The sequence below is a fragment of the Hemicordylus capensis genome, chromosome 13, assembly GCF_027244095.1.
Source record: "Hemicordylus capensis ecotype Gifberg chromosome 13, rHemCap1.1.pri, whole genome shotgun sequence".
In the NCBI taxonomy this organism is placed as follows: Eukaryota; Metazoa; Chordata; class Lepidosauria; order Squamata; family Cordylidae; genus Hemicordylus; species Hemicordylus capensis.
In genome coordinates this window covers 9,101,201-9,120,963 of record NC_069669.1, presented here as the reverse complement: position 1 = coordinate 9,120,963, position 19,763 = coordinate 9,101,201, and the positions used below count along the sequence as shown (strand labels likewise).

The 19,763-nt window shown below is 55.4% G+C and overlaps 1 protein-coding gene across 4 annotated transcripts in view; it reads left to right on the top strand.

Annotated features, from left to right (window-relative positions):
• Positions 1–19,541, top strand: part of CAPN15 (calpain 15) — an 80,042-nt gene extending 60,501 nt beyond the window's left edge. For all 4 annotated transcript variants that reach the window (XM_053276895.1, XM_053276894.1, XM_053276897.1 and 1 more), the window contains 10 exons: positions 589–797; positions 2,868–3,051; positions 3,875–4,098; positions 5,751–5,876; positions 8,272–8,424; positions 9,335–9,496; positions 9,959–10,188; positions 11,342–11,508; positions 12,276–12,454; positions 14,907–19,541. In XM_053276895.1, the coding sequence (XP_053132870.1) occupies positions 589–797; positions 2,868–3,051; positions 3,875–4,098; positions 5,751–5,876; positions 8,272–8,424; positions 9,335–9,496; positions 9,959–10,188; positions 11,342–11,508; positions 12,276–12,454; positions 14,907–15,084 (1,812 nt within the window). In that variant the 3' untranslated portion in view covers positions 15,085–19,541. The remainder of the gene's footprint in view (positions 1–588; positions 798–2,867; positions 3,052–3,874; positions 4,099–5,750; positions 5,877–8,271; positions 8,425–9,334; positions 9,497–9,958; positions 10,189–11,341; positions 11,509–12,275; positions 12,455–14,906) is intronic.
• The last annotated feature ends 222 nt before the right edge of the window (positions 19,542–19,763 follow it).

Sequence of the window (19,763 nt, the reverse complement as noted above, 5' to 3'; positions counted from 1 at the left end):
GATACATACGTGGGAGTGATTCCATTGAAATGGATCAGACTTTCTCTTGTGTAAACACGCATGGGGTCAGAATACGTCTTGCCTTTGTAGGTGGAAGCACGATTGGAGAGGGGGAAATCACTGGGGGGGCTGAGTGCCAAAGAATGTGAATACAAAGAATATTTATATTCCGCTTTTCAACAAAAGTTCCTGAAGTGGTTTACACAGATATAAATGAGATGGCTCCTTGTCCCCAAAGGGCTCAACATCTAAAAAAAGAAACATAAGCTACAGACCCCAGCAACCGTACTGGGACAATGCTGTGCTGGGGATGGATAGGGCCAGTTGCTCCCCCCATTGTCAAGGGCTCTTGCCAAGCAGTGGTTCTTGCCAGTAGATTGTGGGTGAGGGGCCCAATCCACACAGTGCCCTGGGCCCCAAACCTCCCCTATGAGTGGCAACTGTGGGTTCTCCCCTCTGCTTCCCAACTGCTCCAGTGCCTGCTTTTTGCAGGGGAGTTGGGACGAGCCGGGTGTCCCCCAGCCTCCAGCCCACCACATCCAATTCCCCGTGGCGCCCGGCGCCCTGATCGGTGTGTTCCCTCCGCAGAACAAGGTCAACTTTGTGGACGACAGCTTTCCTCCGGGGCCCAAGTCGGTCGGCTTCCCAGAAGGGGACAGCGTCCAGCAGCGGGTGAAGCAGTGGCTGCGGCCCCACGAGATCAACAGCAGCATCTTCAAGGACCGCTCGGTCAAGTGGTCGGTCTTCCGGACGCCCCGGCCCTCCGACATCCTTCAGGGCCTCCTGGGAAACTGCTGGTAAGGAACACGGAGGCCTCCTTTGGAGGTGAGCTGCTCTGGTGGGAGCAAGCCGGAGCTGTCATCTTTGCTGAGCAGGGTCCACCCTGGTTTGCAATTGGGTGGGAGACTCCGTGAGTGAGCCCTGGAAGAGTTTCCCCTAAGGCAGGGCTGCTCAACGTCGGCCCTCCTGCAGATGTTGTTCTACAACTCCCAGAATACCAATACGGCAAATATTTCTATGCACCGAATATTTCTATACCACTCTTCAACCAAAGTTCCCAAAGCAGCTTACACAGATATAAATAAAATTAAAAGGCTCCCTGTCCCCAAAGGGCTCACAGTCTAAAAAACAATCTCTGGCTTTTGGCCACTGTGTCTGGGGGTGATGGGAGTTGTAGTCCAAAAAAAACAGCTGGGGGCGCTGTTGAGCAGGCCTGCTGCTGTGGGGAGAGCACCTGCCTGCTTGCATGCAGAAGGTTCCCAGTTCCCTCCCTGGCAGCATCTCCAAGATAGGGCTGAGAGAGACTCCTGCCTGCAACCTTGTAGAAGCCACTGCCAGTCTGGGTAGGTGATACTGAGCTTAGATGGACGGATGGTCTGACTCAGTATACGGCGGCTTCCTATGTTCTTACGTGCCCAGCCTGTGGCGACTGTCCCCAAGTAGCAAGTGTGTTCTCCACAGTCCCCTGGATCTGCATGGGCAGTGGAGACCATAGCAGGTCCCCCTTAGGAACCGAGGAAGCTGCCTTGTACTGAGTCAGACCCTTGGTCCGTCTAGCTCAGTATCGCCTGCACTGACTGGCAGCAGGTTTCAGGCGGAATCTTTCCTGGCCCTACTTGGAGGCGCTGCCAGAGATTGAACCTGGGACCTTCTGCATGCAAATCAGATGCTCTCCCACTGAGCCATGGATGCTCTGTTGGTCAGGGCCCAGTCTTGGAGCCTGGATAGCTGGTGATTTCTGGGGGTGGGAGGGGGGTGCTCATGCTTCCCCCTCTTTACCCCCACCCCCCAAACATTTTGGCCTTGCTTGGTCCCAGAGTTTGCTAGCCTTTGGGGACCGTTCCCCCCACCCCCCCATTCTCCCTGTTGAATGTAGGCATGGCCTGCCCCCTGGTGGCAGTGGAGGGACGTGCAGGCCTGAAAAGTCTTTTTACCCATGTAAAGTTGTGCCTTCGAGTCGGTGTCGACTCGTGACCACAGAGCCCTGTGGTTGTCCTTGGTAGAATACAGGAGGGGTATGCCATTGCCATCTCCCGCACAGTATGAGATGATGCCTTTTAGCATCTTCCTATATTGCTGCTGCCCGATATAGGTCTTTCCCATAGTCTGGGAAACATACCAGCGGATTCAAACTGGCAACCTCTTGCTCCCTAGGCAGGTTACTTCGCTGCCGCGCCATTAGGTGGCTTTTTACCCATGTACTACAACAGATATTTAGATACCGTTCATGAACCAGAGTTCCCAAAGCGGTTTATGTAGAAAAATAAATAACCCATCAATAAGATGGCTCCCTGTCCCCAGAGGGCTCACAATCTAAAAAGAAGCACAAGGCAGATACCAGCAACAGCCACTGGAGGTGGCGCTGGATAGACAGACCGTCCTGAGGCATAAGTTTTGGGCGGTCTAAAAGTATGCCAAATAAACATACTGAGTCCGACCCTTGGTCTACCTAGCTCAGTATTGTCTACCCAGACTGGCAGTGGCTTCTCCAAGGTTGTAGGCAGGAGTCTCTCTCAGAGAAAGCTGCCATATACCGAGTCAGACCATTGGTCTCTCTAGCTCAGTATTGTCTTCACAGATTGGCAGCGGCTTCTCCGAGGTTGCAGGCAGGAATCTCTCCCAGCTCTATCTTGGAGATGCCGCAAGGGAGGGAACCTGGAACCTTCTGCGCTTCCCAGAGCAGCCCCGTCCCCTCTCTTGCAGTGCTCACATATATAGTCTCCCATCCAAATGCAAACCAGGGTGGACCCTGCTTAGCAAAGGGGACAATGCCTGCTTGCTGCTGCAAGAACAGCTCCTTCTTTCAGAATGGCAGGCCTCTCCTGGGCCCTGCCCAGACTGACCGCTTCCCTCTGGCCCCTCCTCAGGTTCCTGAGCGCCCTGGCCGTGCTGGCCGAGAGGCCGGAGTTGGTGGAGCGGGTCATGATCACGCGGACCATGTGCCTGGAGGGGGCCTACCAGGTGCGGCTCTGCAAAGATGGCACCTGGACCACCGTGCTGGTGGATGACATGCTTCCCTGTGACGAGTGTGGCTACCTCCTCTTCTCCCAGGTGGGTGCCGTGGCTGGCTCTGGCCAGCGAATGACAGGCAGGATCTGCGGGAGGAGTAGCTTTTGTTTTTGTCGAACAGCAGAGGAAGCTGCCATATACTGAGTCAGAGCCTTGCTCCGTCTCGCTCAGCGTCGTCTGCTCTGACTGGCAGCAACTCTCCCAAGGTTCCAGGCAGGGGTTTCTTCCACCCTGGCCGGGAGATGCTGCCAGGGATTGACCCCGCTCCCCATGCAAAACAGATGCTGGCTTTTCAGGGTTTTTACAATCGTTCTGGTGGTTCAGTTCTTGTTTCATGATGTTTCGAAAGGTTAATTTGTCGGTGTTTTGCGCTGTTTGGTAATTTCTGTTTTAATTGTTAACTGGTTTTTAGTGGTTTTGTTTGAGCTGTAAACCGCCCTGAGCCATTCTGGAAGGGCGGAATAGAAACTGAATGAATGCTCTGGCACTGAGAGATGGCCCTATTAGAAACCAAGGGCGCTGCCGCCTACTGAGTCAGACCCTTGGTCCTTCTAGCTCAGCATAGTCTACTCTGACTGGCAGCAACTCTCAATCTTGCTGGGTATTGTACACTGGCTGGCAGCAGCTTTTCCAAGGTTTCAAGCAGGAGTCTCTCCCCACCCTACCTGGAGATGCTGCCAGGGAGGGAACCCAGGACCCTCCTGCATGCAAAGCAGACGAGCTACGGCCCCACTCCCAAACGCGACAGCCCAACTGTGAGAGCTGTGAGGCCGTCTGCTTTTCAAGAGGAGCTGCCCCACCTGTCCCGGAGTTTGCCCGCTTTGCAACCTTGTGTGTGTGTGTGTGTCTTGTGCTCTTTCCCCAGGCCCAGCGGAAGCAGCTGTGGGTGGCCCTGATCGAGAAGGCCCTGGCCAAGCTCCACGGCTCGTACTTTGCCCTCCAGGCGGGGCGCGCCATCGAAGGCCTGGCCACGCTCACCGGCGCCCCCTGTGAGAGCCTGATGCTGCAGGTCAGCTCCACTAACCCTCGCGAGGATCCCATTGACACTGACCTCATCTGGGCCAAAATGCTGAGTTCTAAGGAGGCTGGGTAAGACCAGGCAGGAGGGCGGGCTCCCCATTCAGCCGCCAGGAGCGGAGAGGGCCCAACAGGAAGCGCCGCGCATGGGGCGCCCAGGCAGGGGTCCCCGCTTGGAGGCTGGACTACAGCGCCCATCGCCCCTGCTGTTGCGGCAGGGGGCGATGGGGGTTGTAGTCCGACGGCATCTGGGGACCCGCGGTTGGGAGCCCCCGGCACAGAGGGCCAGCTCTCCCCCCCCCCCCGTCTGTGGAGCACAGGCTAGGACGCCGGCCTCCAAAGGGGCATGCCGCTGGGCCAGTCGTGCATTTTGGAGCGCTGAGGATTCGCAAATGACTTCCTCTCTGGGAGCTTGCAGCCGAAGTGTGTTTCTGGTTGTGATCTGGTTATTGTCATTGTTACGGGCTCAACCCGGCACCCCCCCCCCCGAAACTCAGCATTTCTCTTCCCCGCCGTTGGTCCAGTTGCACCTAGTCTAAGGGAAGAGGCCCTTCCTCTTGGGGTGAGGCCCCCAGGTAATCCTGGTCAAAAGAGAGAGTGGGCTAGGAACACAGGAAGCTGCCTTCTGTTTTTACCAGAGTCAGACCTTTAGTCCATCTAGTTCAGTATGGTCTACATTGACTGGCAGCCCTCCAAGGTTGCAGGCAGGGGTCTCTCCCAGCCCTACCTGGAGATGCTGCCAGGGATTTAACCCGGGACCTTCAGTAAGCAAAGCCAGGGGCTCTCCCACTGAGCCTTGGATGCCCATAATGAATACGTGGCGCTGCCTTGCACGGAGTCACATCCTTGGTCCACCGAGCTTAGGACACTGACTGGCAGCGGCGTCTCTAAGGTTTCAGGGCGTTGTCCTTCCCAGCCCTACCTGGAGATGCTGCCAGGGACTGAACCTGGGACCTTCTGTATGCTCACCACTGGAGACTAGAAGTGTGAGCACTGGAAGAGATTCCCCTCAGGGGATGGAGCCGCTGTGGGAAGAGCAAGAAGGTTTCAAAGTTCCCTCCCTAGCAGCATCTCCAAGAGAGGGCTGAGAAAGACTCCTGCCTACAACCTTGGAGAAGCCGCTGCCAGCCTGTGAAGACAATACTGAGCTAAACGGACCAAGGGTCTGACTCAGTGTATGGCAGCTATGTTCCTAGGTAAGGCCCCGTCCCCTAAGGGGAGTATCTTATACTGCTCCTGTGTAGCCTCCCATCCAAATGCAAACCAAGGCCAACCCTGCTTAGCCAAGGGGGCAGTTCACGCTCGCTACTACAAGACCGGCTCTCGGCCGATTTTGCCGTGTGTCAGAGAACTCTCTGCGAGTCGGAATCTAGAGCCTTGCTTCGTGGCGTGCTTTGTAGGGACTCCTCCGCGCTGGGGGAGTTATTCAGCAGGGCCCGCGCCGTCCTCAGTGGGAGGCTCCGCCCTGCCGTCTCACTTCTGACGTAGACGTGCTTGGAGGCTGGGTGGCCTTCGCTGGTTGGGTCCTTGCCCTGTCCTTTATTCTTCTTGTTGGGACCCGCCTTAAAATTATGGGGAACCTGGGGCTGTAAACATTCCCCGCGGCTTCGAATAAGCCACTTTCCTGCCGTCGATTCCTGATGCACCGCCATGTAGTGTAAATCGCTGCCCCCCTCTCTCTTTCTCTTCCCCTCTCCGTGCCCCTCACCCCCCTCGCTGTTCAGTTTCCTGATGGGCGCATCCTGCGGAGGTGGCAACATGAAGGTGGACGACGCGGCCTACGAGAGCATGGGACTCCGCCCGCGGCACGCCTACTCCGTATTGGACGTACGAGACGTGCAGGGGTGCAGGTAAGGGGCGGCGAGCCAAAGTTCCCCGTTAAGATCGACTTAACAGATCCCTCCCTCTGTACTCGATTTGTGCACACGATGAGGATGGGCCCAGTGCCCGACCCTCACTCGGGAGTGGCTTTGCTCCCGCTTGCCGGCCATCTGAGACGCAGATCACGCAGCTGGGCAAGAGAAGTATCAAGCCACCGATGGTTGGTCAATAGGAGCATGCCCAGCTCCCGAGTGAGGGTGGGGCTCTTCTCCAGCCTGAGTTATAACCGTGGGGACTGCCCTTCTGAGTTGCAAACCATTTTCCACCCCCTCTGCTTCCGTAAGAGCGGCTTCGATCGAAGAGCGGGTTACCCTTGTAAGGACGTATAGAGATTGAGTGTGGAGTGAAATGCCGCTTAACTCCTCATTATTCCGCCGGGAAGAAATGCCACAATTGCGTTTAAAGTGTCTAGATTTTGTGCTACGGCCGTTAAGATAAGGCAAGATCTGTTGAAAACCGATTATTAGAATGGGAAGATCTTAGATTTTAGGTAATTGGCTCCTACCGGATTCGGGTGCTCTGTATAGCTGAGAAGTGTGTGTCTTTTCTTCGAGTCGCTGGCTGTGGTTGTTCATATCATTTGTTTGTGGTGGTTTCTGGTCATCGACCCAAATAAAGATGACCGGCTAGTAAGGGATGGACAGACGGACGCAGACAGACACTCGATTCCACACCAGTAACAGCCACTGGAGACATGCTCTGATGAGCCGAGCAGGCACCACTGCTCTCCCTTTGCTAAACAGAAGAGATTCTCCACTTTAAAAATCTCCTCGCCCAGTTAGCGGGAAGTTCTTCTTCACACCCGGCGTTTCGTTCGCATCTCCTCCGCAATGGAGGTGTGTGTTCACCTATCGGCCAAATTCACCCCAAAGTCCCTGTGAGCTATTGCAGAGCACTTCACGCACAATTTGGGGGGTTTTCCCCGCGTGTTAGAGAGTAACCTGATTTATATTCGGGACTTTTAAAAAATCCACTTTTTGCAGCTGTTTTGGGGGGCAACTTTGAACCTGCAGTCATGCCTCTCAGTCAGCCTGCTGTCTGGGAAAGCTCCTGGTGTCAGGAAAGGCACTGCTTTCTCTCATATTTTTGTTACATAAACCCCTTTCAGAACCGTTTTTGTTGAAAAGTGGTGTATAAATATTTTTGATCAGTGTTGCATAACACCGCTGTAGCTTCAGTCAAACACTTTATTGTATCAACAAGTTGACATCCTGCAGATTCCCTGTGAGGGTGAAAATTGACATACAGAAATAAGACCTACATGAGTCACTGAAAGCAGGAATGGTCTCCTCTCCCGTCCTCTTAATTTGTATTAATACATGCACCCAAATATGTGTTGCAGAACTTTTTGAGTTCTGCAAAGCCCACCTTGAGTTATATTTAAGAAATACCAGAAATACTACCCCATTCTCCCTGGCGTTGAGCAATTTAATTTAATTTAATTTAATTTAACAATTTATCTGATTTTTATTGTTGCGGATGAAATTACTCCGTTGTGGCTACTGATTAACGTTGCCTTTGAATTTTATCTTTTGTAAGCTCCCCCGAGTCCTTTTTTTGGGGGGGGGTTGTTTTTAGAATAAGAGGGCAGAACTTTTTCATTGAAGAAAGACGCTGAAGGGAGAAGCCAGAGTTGTGCCTTCTCAGCACATATCGGCTCAAGTCTGACTTGTCCCTTTGACTCCTCGATTGCCAGTACGTCTAGGAGTGAAAAAAGGAAACGCTTTTTCACAAAGCACATAATTCCCCTATGGAATTCTCTGCCACATGATGGTCACCAGCCTGGACGGCTTTAAAAGGGGCTTAGGCAAATTCAGAGGACGGGCCTATCAGTGGCTACTAGTTTGGATGGCTATAGGCCTCCTCCAGCCTCAGAGGCATGATGCCTCCCAATATCAGTTGCAGGGGAACAACAGCAGGAGAGAGGGCAAGCCCTCACCTCTTGCCTGTGGGCTCCCCAGAGGCATAGGAACAAAGGAAGCTGCCCTATACTGAGTCAGACCCTTGGTCCATCTACCTCAGTATTGTCTACCCAGACTGGCAGCGGCTTCTCCAGGGTTGCACGCAGGAATCTCTCTCAACCCTAACTCAGAGATGCTGCCAGGGAGGGAACTTGGAACCTAGATGCTCTTCCCAGAGCGGCTCCATCCCCTGAGGGGAATCTCTTCCAGGGCTCACACATCAAGTCTCCCATCCAAATGCAAACCAGGACAGATCCTCCTTAGCAAAGGGGACAAGTCCAGCTCACCTCCCTTGGAGAGGGAGCATCAGGTGGGCCTCTGTGTGGCAAGCCGGATGCTGGACGGGATGGGCTTCCTGGGGCCTGATCCAGCAGGGCTGTCCTTCCATTCTCCCTCCCCGCAGGCTGCTCCGGCTCCGCAATCCCTGGGGCCGCTTCTCCTGGAACGGCAGCTGGTCTGACGATTGGCCCCACTGGCCTGGAGTCCTGCGGCACGAGCTGATGCCCCACGGGAGCAGCGAGGGGGTCTTCTGGATGGAGTACAGCGACTTCATCAGGTACCCCCCTGGGGCCCGGCAGCCGGCCTCTGCCTCGCCTGGAGGCTTTAGTTCCTCTGATCAGTGACTCCGGAGGTAGCAGGATGCTGTGATCTCCACAGACCATCGACCAGCCCTGCAGGTGCCCTCACGATCCGAGGCTGGGCAGCTCCCGGCTGGGGAAAGACGGTGTCCCAACTCTGGGGGGTTCACCTGGAATCTTGGAACTGCCTTCTGCGGAGTCAGACCCTTGGTCGATCTTGCTCAGTCTTGCCTACACAGACTGGCAGCGGCTTCTCCAAGGTTCCCAGCAGGAGCCTCCCTCAGCCCTTTCCTGGACATGCTGCCGGGGAGAGAATCTGGGACCTTCTGCGTGCCGGGAAGCAGACGCTCTTCCCAGAGCAGCCCCCTCCCCGGAGCAGGCTTGCTCGTACATGCACTCTCCCATCCAAATGCAAACCAGGGTGGACCCTGCTTAGCAAAGGGGGCCATTCTTGGCCCCAGTCTGGCTCTCGGCCGCCGTGTGTATGTTAAATAGTGACGAAGAGCAAGAATGGTCCTCATCTCCCCATCCCCCGTTGGTTTTAATTTCTTTATCCTTATTTGAAAGGGGTGGACTCCCCCTTCCACTGAGCTGGATTGCACAGCCAGCCCGCCTTCTAATGACTCGTTGGAGAGGGAGAAGCAGGGGAGTGGTGGTGCTAGCACTCCTGCCTTTGCCCGAGCTTGGAGATCCGCCATCCTTGCCCTGACCTCAAAGGATCATGCCGTAGGAGATCACTCGGCAGGGCTCTCTCACCCAGCCACAAGGGGTCCAGGGGCCACTTGGGCCGATGAGCTTCCCGGCTGCGGGAAACTGATCGGGACTTGATGGGAGCCATTGCTGGTGCGAACTTCAGGGGCTGACGCTCTTCTCTCCTTCCCTCGCCAGGTACTTCGACTCGGTGGACATCTGCAAGCTCCATGCGGACTGGCACGAGGTCCGCGTGCAGGGCACCTTCCCGAACAAGGCCAGCGGGCCGATCACCGTCACCTCGCTGACCGTGCTGGAGCGGGCCGCCTTGGAGTTTGCTCTCTTCCAGGAAGGCAGCAGGTGAGAGGGCCCGGCCGCCGTCTGATCAAGAGCCCTGGCTCCTGTGGGGCAGGCCAGAAGGGCGTAGGAAGCTGGCTCAGTAGAGCTTGGAACGGAAGCTTCCTCGTCCACCTTCGCAGATCATCTTCATTCCATGAAATCTGGGGTTCCCAACCGGTGGGCCTCCAGACGTTGCTGGAGTACAACTCCCATCACCCCCCGCTACAATTTATTGTAGCGGGGGGATGATGGGAGTTTTAGTTCAGCAACATCTTGAGGCCCACCGGCTGGGAAACCCCAGAAATAACTCGTGCCGACTCCTAAGGCGACCCACAGCGGCACAATCTCCAGTCTCCCCCCCCCCCCCCCGTTGGCCGCCCCGATATTCTGCGTCCCCCGCTTAGCAGGAGAGGCAGGCCCAGCTGCCGTTCACCCCCCACCTTTTTTAACTCCGCCGTGCCCCCCTCCCTTCTCCCCCGGCAGGCGCTCGGACTCAGTGGACAGCCACCTGCTGGACCTTTGCATCATGGTCTTCCGGGCGACCTTCACCAACGGCAACAGGCTAAGCCTGGGCCGGCTGATGGCACACAGCAAGCGGGCGGTCAAGAAGTTCGTCAACTGTGACGTCATGCTGGAGCCGGGCGAATACGCCGTGGTGTGCTGCGCCTTCAACCACTGGAGCACCCTGGCGGCCGGCACCTCCATGGGTCAAGGTGAGAGGCTGGGGTGCAGTGCCGGGAGGTCCGGGGCAGACGCGAGGCAGGACTTGTTTTACACAGTGGGTGGTTGGACTGTGGAACTCGCTGCCACAAGATGTGGTCACGGCCACCCATCTAAATGGTTCTCAGAGAGGGGTCTAGACGGTTTTAAAAAGAGAATAGGGCAGTCAGTGGCTGCTACACTGGATAGCTGTATGTTTCCGTCAGGGTCAGTGGGGCACGCCCCTGAAAACCTGGGGCAAAGAAACACCAACAGGAAGGGGCGTTTCCCCCCCCACACACACACACACACTTGCAGGCTCCCTAGATGGATACTGCATGAAGCAGGATGCCGGACTAGATGGCCCTTTGGCCTGATCCAGCAGGGCTGTTTTTGTGTTCCCAAGAGCCCTGACTTCTCATGGCCATAGGAGGGGCTTGGAGTATCTGGCCAGGGTGGAGGGTTTATTCACTCCAGCTAATCCGTGCATGTGCGAGTGAGAGAGACACAGGCAGTGGGAGTTTGAGGAACAGTTTTTTAGACAGACATTTCCACAAATCAGCGTTCAAAGTAATACAGTGTACAAGAAAACGGCAATAATGTTTGTTTTTTTAAAAATACCACCTTGATTGACCCTCACCCTCCCAAGTTATTGGCAAGTTTTTATGTATTCAGTTTCTGTGCTGCCTTTCCAAAGACATCCCAAGGTGGTTTACGGAGATTAAAATACAAGAAAACGCCATAAAAACTGCATTAAAAAACATTAACCTCCGTTGTTAAAAACGGTGACTTTTATTCTCACCTTCCCAAATTATTACAACTCTTCACTTGAATCGTATATCCGACGATTCCCACATCCAATACGCCAGTAAACAGTCCCAGTATCGGCACCCCACCCACCCCTCCCCAGAAAGAAAGAAGGCTATCTGGTGATATGAATATTAGTTTTTTTAGAAATCATGACGCGATAGGACCAATCCAGTAGCTCATGTTCTTAAGGTGGCCTGGGGGGGGGGCACTGGGGGGGGGCGGGGGGCGAGGCCATGGGGCAGGATGGAATGGACCCCGGATGGGTCTTTGGGGGTGTGGCCTGGCAGCCTGACGCCACAGGGGGGTGTGGCCTGGCAGCCTGACGCCACTGTGCTGGCCCCTTCCTCCCTTGCCCAGCGCTCAGCCCCACTCCCAGCAGCGGAGGCCCGGCTGCCGACCTCTCCAGCTACATCCTGGCCATCTACAGCTCCCGCCTGGTGATGGTGGAGCAGATCGAGGCCCATTCGACCACGCTGGCGGACGCCATCATCCTGCTCACGGAGAACAAGGGCGAGCGGCACGAGGTGAGCACGGAGGCGGGGGAGCGGGACGGCGACGGCTATTTAGTTTCTAGACCGCTTTCCCACCAAAGTTCCCCAAGCGGTTTACATAGATATAAAGAGATGAGATAACCCCTGCTAACTGGGTAAAGAGGCACCTTTTAAATGTGGGGATTCTCTTTATTGAGCAGGGGGAGAGTGACTGGCCCTCTCCACCCCCAGCACAGCATTCCTCCAGTGACTGTTGCTGGTGTCTGTCTTATGTTTCTTTTTAGATTGTGAGCCCTTCAGGGACCGGGAGCCATCCTATTTATTTATTATTTCTCTGTGTAAACCGCCTGGAGCCATTTTTGGAAGGGCGGTAGAGAAATCGAAATGGAATAAATAATAATAAGCTGGTCCCCTGTCCCCAAAGGGCTCACAGTCTAAAAAAGAAACACAAGAGAGATCCTAGCAACAGCCACTGCTTGGGCCGGATAGGGCCAGTTGCTCTCCCCCTGCTCAATCAAGAGAATCCCCACTTTAAAAAGGCCCCACTTTGCTCAGTTAGCAGGGGGGTCGAGCATTGTAGTAAGCAGCTAGGCGGCCAGATTTGGCTTTTTAAAAGCCAAATTCTGGCTTACGGCCCATTTGACTCACGTGTCAAATACCCCTTAGGTTCTGGCCACCCTGGTAAGCAGCCGCCCGCGGCGAAGGGACTTCCACCTGGCTCAAGCCTTCTGGCCCCCAGGCTGATGATGATGGGGGAGCTGGGCTCGGAGGGGGCTCACGGCCTGCCTTGTCTCCTGCAGGGGCGCGAAGGGATGACCTGCTACTACCTGACCCACGGCTGGGCGGGGCTCATCGTGGTGGTGGAGAACCGACACCCCAAGTCCTACCTGCACGTCCAGTGCGACTGCACGGACAGCTTCAACGTGGTGTCGACGCGGGGCAGCCTGAAGACGCAGGACAGCGTGCCGCCCTTGCACAGGTGAGCGGGGGGTGCAGCCCGGGGCGTTCGGGCCCCAGCCGGATTGTCCAGCCCGTGCTTGAGGGAGGTGGCGGGGATTGGGCCGAACTGGGTCTCTGGCAGCGTTCCCTGGAACAGGCATTCCCAGGTGGGGTTGACGACATTTCCCACCATCTCCAGCAGCATAGCGCAGGGTTTCTTAAGCTTGGGCCCCCCGATGTGTGGTTGGACGACAACTCCCAGAATCCCCAGCCACAAAGGCCGCGTCTGGGGATTCGGGGAGTTGTGGTCCAACATCATCTGGGGGGGCCAAGGTTAAGAAACCCTGCGCTAGCAAGGAATTCCCGATGATGTTGACTACCACTCCCAGCATCCCCAGCTGCGATGGCCTTTGGATAGGAGTTATGGGAGATGCAGTCAGCAATATCTGGGAATCCCTGTTAAAGAATAACAAAAGTAATAATCGGCGTGGTTAGCCACCCCTAACAAATAACCCTGGGTTCGCTCTGGGTGGCTCACCACACCACAGCTGTCAGCATCCAATAAGAATGCATAAAACAAGACAAATGACGGTATCAAATTGAAAATACGACACATGACGACTCCACGGACAACTCTGCGGAGCGTGTACAGCAGTTGGTTCATTGTTGCTCGCGAACCCTTTCCTCTAGGGATGCACACACACAGGTTTGGCGCTCCCTTTCTGTAGCGCCGAACCTGTTGGAATGCTGGCACTTGAGCTGGCTCGATGGAGGTGGGGAGGGGTGCCTTTACAAAACAGGCGAGGAGCTGCTTACCTGCTCGCCACCTCCCCGCCGGTGCTCGTTTTAGAAACAGCCGTGTGGGGTTTCAGGAAGGAAGGCTGCAGCCCTTTCGCCCCACAGGAGTGCATGGATTGGGCACATCCCTGCTTTCCTCTGTGCAAAGATGGCTGCAATGTTACCATAATCATTTGCAGGGGAGGGGTAAGGAAGAGAGGAGGGTTGGTCTTGTAGCAAGTATGACTTGTCCCCTTAGCTAAGCAGGGCACACCCTGGTTGCATATGAATGGGAGACTTGAAGTGTGAGCACTGCAAGATATTCCCCTCAGGGGATGGAGCCGCTCTGGGAAGAGCAGATGGTTTCAGGTTCCCTCCCTGGCAGCATCTCCAAGATAGGGCTGAGAGAGATTCCTGCCTACAACCTTGGAGAAGCTGCTGTCAGTCTGTGAAGACAATACTGAGCTAGATGGACCCATAGCCTGACTCAGTAGAAGGCAGCTTCCTATGTAGAGGTGATCACACATAGAAAGTTGTTAAGTCAGTTTATCGTTGTAACCACAGATCATCACACACACACATTCAAGCATAATAAAAACAACATAAAACATAACAGCCAATAAACCATGCTTAAAGAAAAGCAGATAACATAATAGGACAGTAAAAAACAGAAGAACTAGCTAAACAACATACATGAACATAAAATAGCTAAACATGCATGAAAATAAAAAAGAGAGATAACCCGAAATACCTGACTGCTCTGTGCAAAGAGGACTTCAGTTTCACCCTAATCATTTGCAAGCTAGGGATAAGGAAGGGGCGATAGCATGCAGAAGGCTATGCTGTTGCCTCATTCCTTCCGGGCGCTTTCCACGGTGTCACTACTGTCCACTCCGTGTGCTTCCAGACTGCCCATGTTGTGAGACCGCAGTCCCTGCGCTGACAGCAAGGTGCCGTTCACACTTCCAATGCCTTCTTTCGGATTGTATCCTTGCGTTTTAGTCCTACAACGTTGCACGTGCGTCAAAAAAAAAAAGAGCTGTATCTTCCCATTGTAGGAGGGTTGTAGCCCCCTAATGGCACAGCAGGGAAATGCTTGACTAGCACGCAGAAGGTTGCCGGTTCGAATTCCCGCTGGTACTATATTGGGCAGCAGCAATATAGGAAGATGCTGAGAGGCATCATCTCATACTCCATGGGAAGAGGCAATGGTCAACCCCTCCTGTATTCTACCAAAGACAACCACGGGGCTCTGTGGGCGCCTGGAGTCGAAATCGGCTTTATTTACTTATTGATTGATTGATTTCTATTCGACTTGATGGCACACTTTACCTTTAGGAGGGTTGCGCAAGCCATTTAGGTGTCCAAAATGATCCTGCCAAGCCGAAGCATTTGACTGCTGAACCGCATGTCATCGGGAAAGTGCCCAGAGCTGTGTTCCCAGCCAGGGTTCCTCAGAGGTTGCTGGACTCCAACTCCCATCATTCCCAGTTCATTGTGGCGGGGGTGGGGGGGAATGGGAGTTGTAGTTCAGCAGCGTCTGGAGGAACCCCGGCTGCCAAGAATCGCTCTAAGTACTGAGCTGCTTCCGGGGGCCCGTATCGGTGGGCCTGGCTGACGGACTAGAGGCTGTCGCGTTCCCGGGTGCCTTCTTTCCGCCGTGTTCGCACTGACGCCCGCGGCTTCCGCTTTCTCCCTCTTCTCTCCTGTTCCAGGCAGGTGCTGGTGATTCTGTCGCAGCTGGAGGGCAACGCCGGCTTCTCCATCACGCACCGCCTGGCTCACCGCAAGGCCACCCAGGCCTTCCTGAACGACTGGATGTCGACCAAGGGGACACACAACCCGCTCCTCACCCCCGAGGTGGCGGGGCTGCACGGGCCCCGCCCCCTATGACGAATGGCCCCGCCCTCCCTGCCGCTCTTCTGCTTCTGCCTTTTCCCCGGCCCCGTCTGCCTCGGGCGTAGCCCGAGCCGCCATTACTGAGCTGCCGGAGTGGAGGAGGAGGAGGACGGACTGTCTGAAGCCAAGCGCCTTTCCTCCCACTTCCCCGGGGTCAGGCAGGGAGCTGCTCAGGTTCCCCTCCCTTGTCGTCGTCCCCCCCCCCACAGATCATGCACTTTATCCAGAGCTGCTGTCAGGATAGGCGAGCAAGGGAATGTTCACAACCTGGAGAGGGGCGAGTCCCAGGCTCTGATGCCCCCCGGATGCCGGGCCCTGGGACTTGGCCCTCGCCACAGCCGACAGAAATCCGACGGCTGCAGAAAATATACCTCTGGCCACCGTGTCTGTCTGTGTGTCTGCCTCGCCCTGCTGTTGGTCGTGTCGGCCGGGGGCTGCAAAGGGGTGGCGTCGCTGGGGCGGGGGGAGTGGGTGTTGCGCGCGCCCCCCCTCTGTCCCCTGGAATTGCCGTGGGGAGGGGGCTGGCCCGCCGGATGGATCTCCTTGCCCTTCGAAGCGCAGAATTGGCCAGGTGGTTATGAATATTTGCCGGTGGGGCTGCAGAGAGAGAGACCCCCACCGAAAAGTCCAGTGTGTTAACACCGATGTAGCTGGGCTTACCAACCACCACCACCCCATCGCCGATCGGTTGTTGACTGGAACACAACAATATCGAGGGAAGGGGTTGTGCAGCACTGCCGTCTCTGCCATGTGGCCGCTCACCCTTGGCGAGCTGAAATGCCTTCTAGGCGACTAGCGGGTGCCGATGCTTGAGGAGTCGCCGCACCCCATGGTGGGAGGAGGCTGGTGGGTCCAGTGTGAGGGCTGACCGCTTTATATGTCCTTTTCCCCTGTGCAGCTGGCTTAAGTGTGCACAAGTGTGGAGCTGCTGCATCTGCGTGGGGCAGGGCTGGGGGCCTTCCTCTGCTTCTGCTGCTCCCCACCCCTGCCACGCCCCTCCAAAGGCCAGCAGCCCGGCCCAGGTGGAGGGAAGCAGGCGGGGACCAGCATAGCAGGACTGTAGAAGCACACCTTCCGCAGCCAGCAGAGAGCCATGTTGCCCCATCCGGAGGGGCAGAGCGGGAGGCGTCTGCCCCTGGGGCTGATCCCTGTATTTATCTTCTCTTTGGGGGGGGGAAGCTCTGTACAGGGGATTGCCTGTGCGTATCTCAGTGGGGAGGTGTGGGGCTTGGGGCAGAAGGGTGGGGCTGTGAGGAGGCAGCAGAGCTGAACGCATTGTTTTGAAAAGTTTCGGGGGGGGCGTTCAGTGCACTTAGGGGCCCTTCAGCCATGCAGTTCGGAGGTGTGTGCACCATTCCTGCTCCTGGCAGTTGGTCCGCGGCCTGGGCGGACACGCACACTCTCACACTCTTGTGCTTTCCGTGCCGCCAGGTTTCGCACTCATTTGGAAACTCCCGAGCAGTGTCCCCTGTATGAGGGCTTCCCCGACCTTGCTGACTGCAACTCCCACAATCCCCGGCTGTAGCTGGGGATGCTGGGAGTTGTGGCCAGCCGCATCCGGGAAGCCCCCATTACCGGGAACCCCGCGGCCGGGCCCAAAAGTACCCCCGCCACGCGCAGTCAGGCTTTGCACTTCTGCCCTCCACCGATTCCCCGCTGGGGTTGACCCCGATTCCCCACCCTCCAAGCAGCAGTGGGCTTGGGCTGGGGACTGTGGGAGTTGTAGTCAACAGCCTCTGGGCATCCCTAGCAGAGGGGATCGACTGCTCTCCCCCTTCTGCTTTGGTGCCGGATGCTCAGCCTCGGGGGGGGGATGCCCCCCACCTCAAGGAGAGCAGCCTTCCGTTGGTTAGGGGTCTGTGGTGGACGCTCTACCCGGAAGCGCTCTGTAAGAAAGAGGCTGGTCTCTGTCTTGGCTCTTGAGGAAGCCAGTGAACGGAAGACTCCTCCCACCCATCCCCGCCGGCGGTCTTGGCCCAAGTGCCGGCACGGGGCAAAGCAGAGGCTGCCGGGCAGAGCGGCTCTCCTCCTCCTTTCCCAGGCCCGCAGTGGAGGCAGGACTCGGGGACAGGGTATTGGGGACAGGGTTTCTAGTCCACGCCGTGGGCTCAGGCACAGGGTAGCAGGGAAGGCACTTCCTTGCTCGGGCACAGGGTCGGAGGGGCATGTCCTGGGGCGCCTCCGGGGTCTGGCCCCGGCCTGGTCTTCCCGGTTCCGTGGCTCGCGGGCGTGTCCAAGCCAGCACCTTATAAACCCCGTGTGGCCATGGGCCTGTAGATCACTCCAGGTTGGACCGGCAAGTGGGGAAGCCATCCCAGCTGCCCGGCTGGGGGATCTGTGGCCCATTTCAGGTGGGCTGCACCAATCTCCGGGCCTCTTTTTCTGCTCCACCTTTTTGGAGAGGCGCGCGATGGCCATCTCTCGGCTTCTCCCGCAAGGCAGTTGTCAGGTTCCCTTTGTGGGTTCAGCCATGGAGGTCGGGGAAATGAGAATTGCGCTGCAGTAGGACTCCAGCATTGGAGGCTCTTGACAAACCAGATCCCGCCAGGTACTGTAAAGAGACCGGGATAACGTGGCTCGCTCTTACGTTGTGCTTCTATTCAGTGGCGGCTTTCCGTTGAGAACTGGAAGGTCAGAGGGGCGTCTTTCCCTCCTATTTCTCTGATCTCAAGTCCAAAGTGGATCCTTGTTTCACTGGAATGCCCTTTCCTCAAGGGTGGAGGGTCCGTGCGGTGGTCATGCTATCGGCAAGGTGAACCGTTCCCCCGACCCCTCAAGCCACATTTTAGGAGCAAAAACATGGCAACCTTCCAAGTAGGTTACCCTGTTTTCTCCCCCCCCCCAAAACAGGGCTCCTGTGTCTTTGAAAGTGGCACCGCAGGCAGAAATTCAACAGGTGGAGCTTAGCCCCTAATATGGAGGTGCAGTGATGGAATTCGTCAGGCCCTGCCTTTCCACATGGCTTTGAAAGGCACAGGGGCCCTACCGGAGAAGCGTGGCCAACCTCCTTTCAAGGAGGTTGAACACTTGCACTAATGTCCTCCTGTAATGTCTTCTGGGAAATGTAGTTGTGGGGTTTCAGATAGGTGACCCCGAAATACGCCACTGTGACCCATGTGGAGGAAGTGAGGGTTGGGTGCTTCCTTTTTCCCTCCTGGAATGCTCTTTCTGAAAGGAGTTGAACTGTGACTTCTGCGAGGTGTGTGTGAGGTGTGCCAGTCGCCTGAACTTGTCACAGATCACGAGATGTGATTGGAACTCGAGCTCATCTGCTGTGACCATGCCTTTTTAATTGGCCAGTCTAAGGCAGGGGTTTCCTGAAGTGGTTGGACTACAACTCCCATTATGCCAAAAGCCATTGCAACTGGGGCTGATGGGAGCTGTAGTCCAACATCATCTAGGAACCTCTTGTAGGGAATGCCTACACTACAGACTCAAGCTGTTGTAACACTCCTTCCTTCTCCACTGGCACTGAGTACTCCAACAGGATCCTCAGGATCCTCGTCAAATCACAATTCCCAGGGTTCTTGGGGCGGGGGGGGGGGAGGAATCATGACCGTGAAACTGATATGAAACCACTCTGTAGTGCAAATGTGCCCTCATTCTTGGGAGGCAGATGTGGCTGGATAGGAGCACTGGGGATCTCTGACAAGGTGGTGCTGGGAGCCCAAAGGCGGGCTGAATGGGGCTGAGCTGAGGGCTAAATTAGCATTGCCATGACCTTTTGGGGAAACAGGGCGGCAGTGCCAACGTCATATTTTGCTAGTATATTTCCACTTCCATGCAATCAGGTAGCAATGGGCAGGAAGCTGGTTTTCTCCCCTTTTCAGTTTGCCCCGTCTCTTTGGGCTCTTCTGGACAGTGATTTAGTGCAACTTGAGCAGGAATTCCAGGAGATGTAACAAGCCACCCACATGACAAGCTGTGAACAATCCAACTTTGATTCTTCCTTTAAAAAGACATGGCTTTCTCACGGCCCGTCAGCAGATGGCGCTAAGAACTTGCTCAGTGTACTTGAACGTCATGTGGACCTCTCATTACATCTCCTGTTGGAATCTGTGCTGAAGTTAGAATACATCTCCATCTGCGCACACCTCACCTGTCTTCTCTCTGTCTGCTTCCACCTTTCCCAGTTCAGCAACCCCAAACTGAGATGTGGCTGAATCCGTTTCTTCCTTTGTCTCTGTTCCACAGTGCCCAAATGTCTCCTGTCTTTTTTTCTCCTTTTGATGTTTTTTCTCTCTCTCTCTTTGTCTTTCCGTTCACTCTCTCTCCGAGCTGTGAATAATTTTTAACCATGTAAATATTGTCCAGCTCTTATGAAAACATAGGATATTTTATCAATTGTAAATCGAATCTGTAATCTGTCCCTGTATAATACGAATTATCCTATGGGTGGTTTCAAACTCAGGTTCCAAAGGACCAAATAAAACAAAAGTTTTGTTTTTTAATTCTGTCTCCCTTGCTTGATAAATTTATTACTGTAGGATTATTGGAGGGGATGGGGGCCTTTGGATCTTTGGGCTTTTGTTTTCTCCAGGATTAAGGCTACACTTCCCAGCATTCCAAGATAGAGCAGAGACTGAAGCGGGCTCCATTTACCAGAAAGGAGTGCCCCTGTGCCCCTCCGCCCCTGGTGCTGGGCGCAGCACAGTGGGAATGGTAATCTCTGT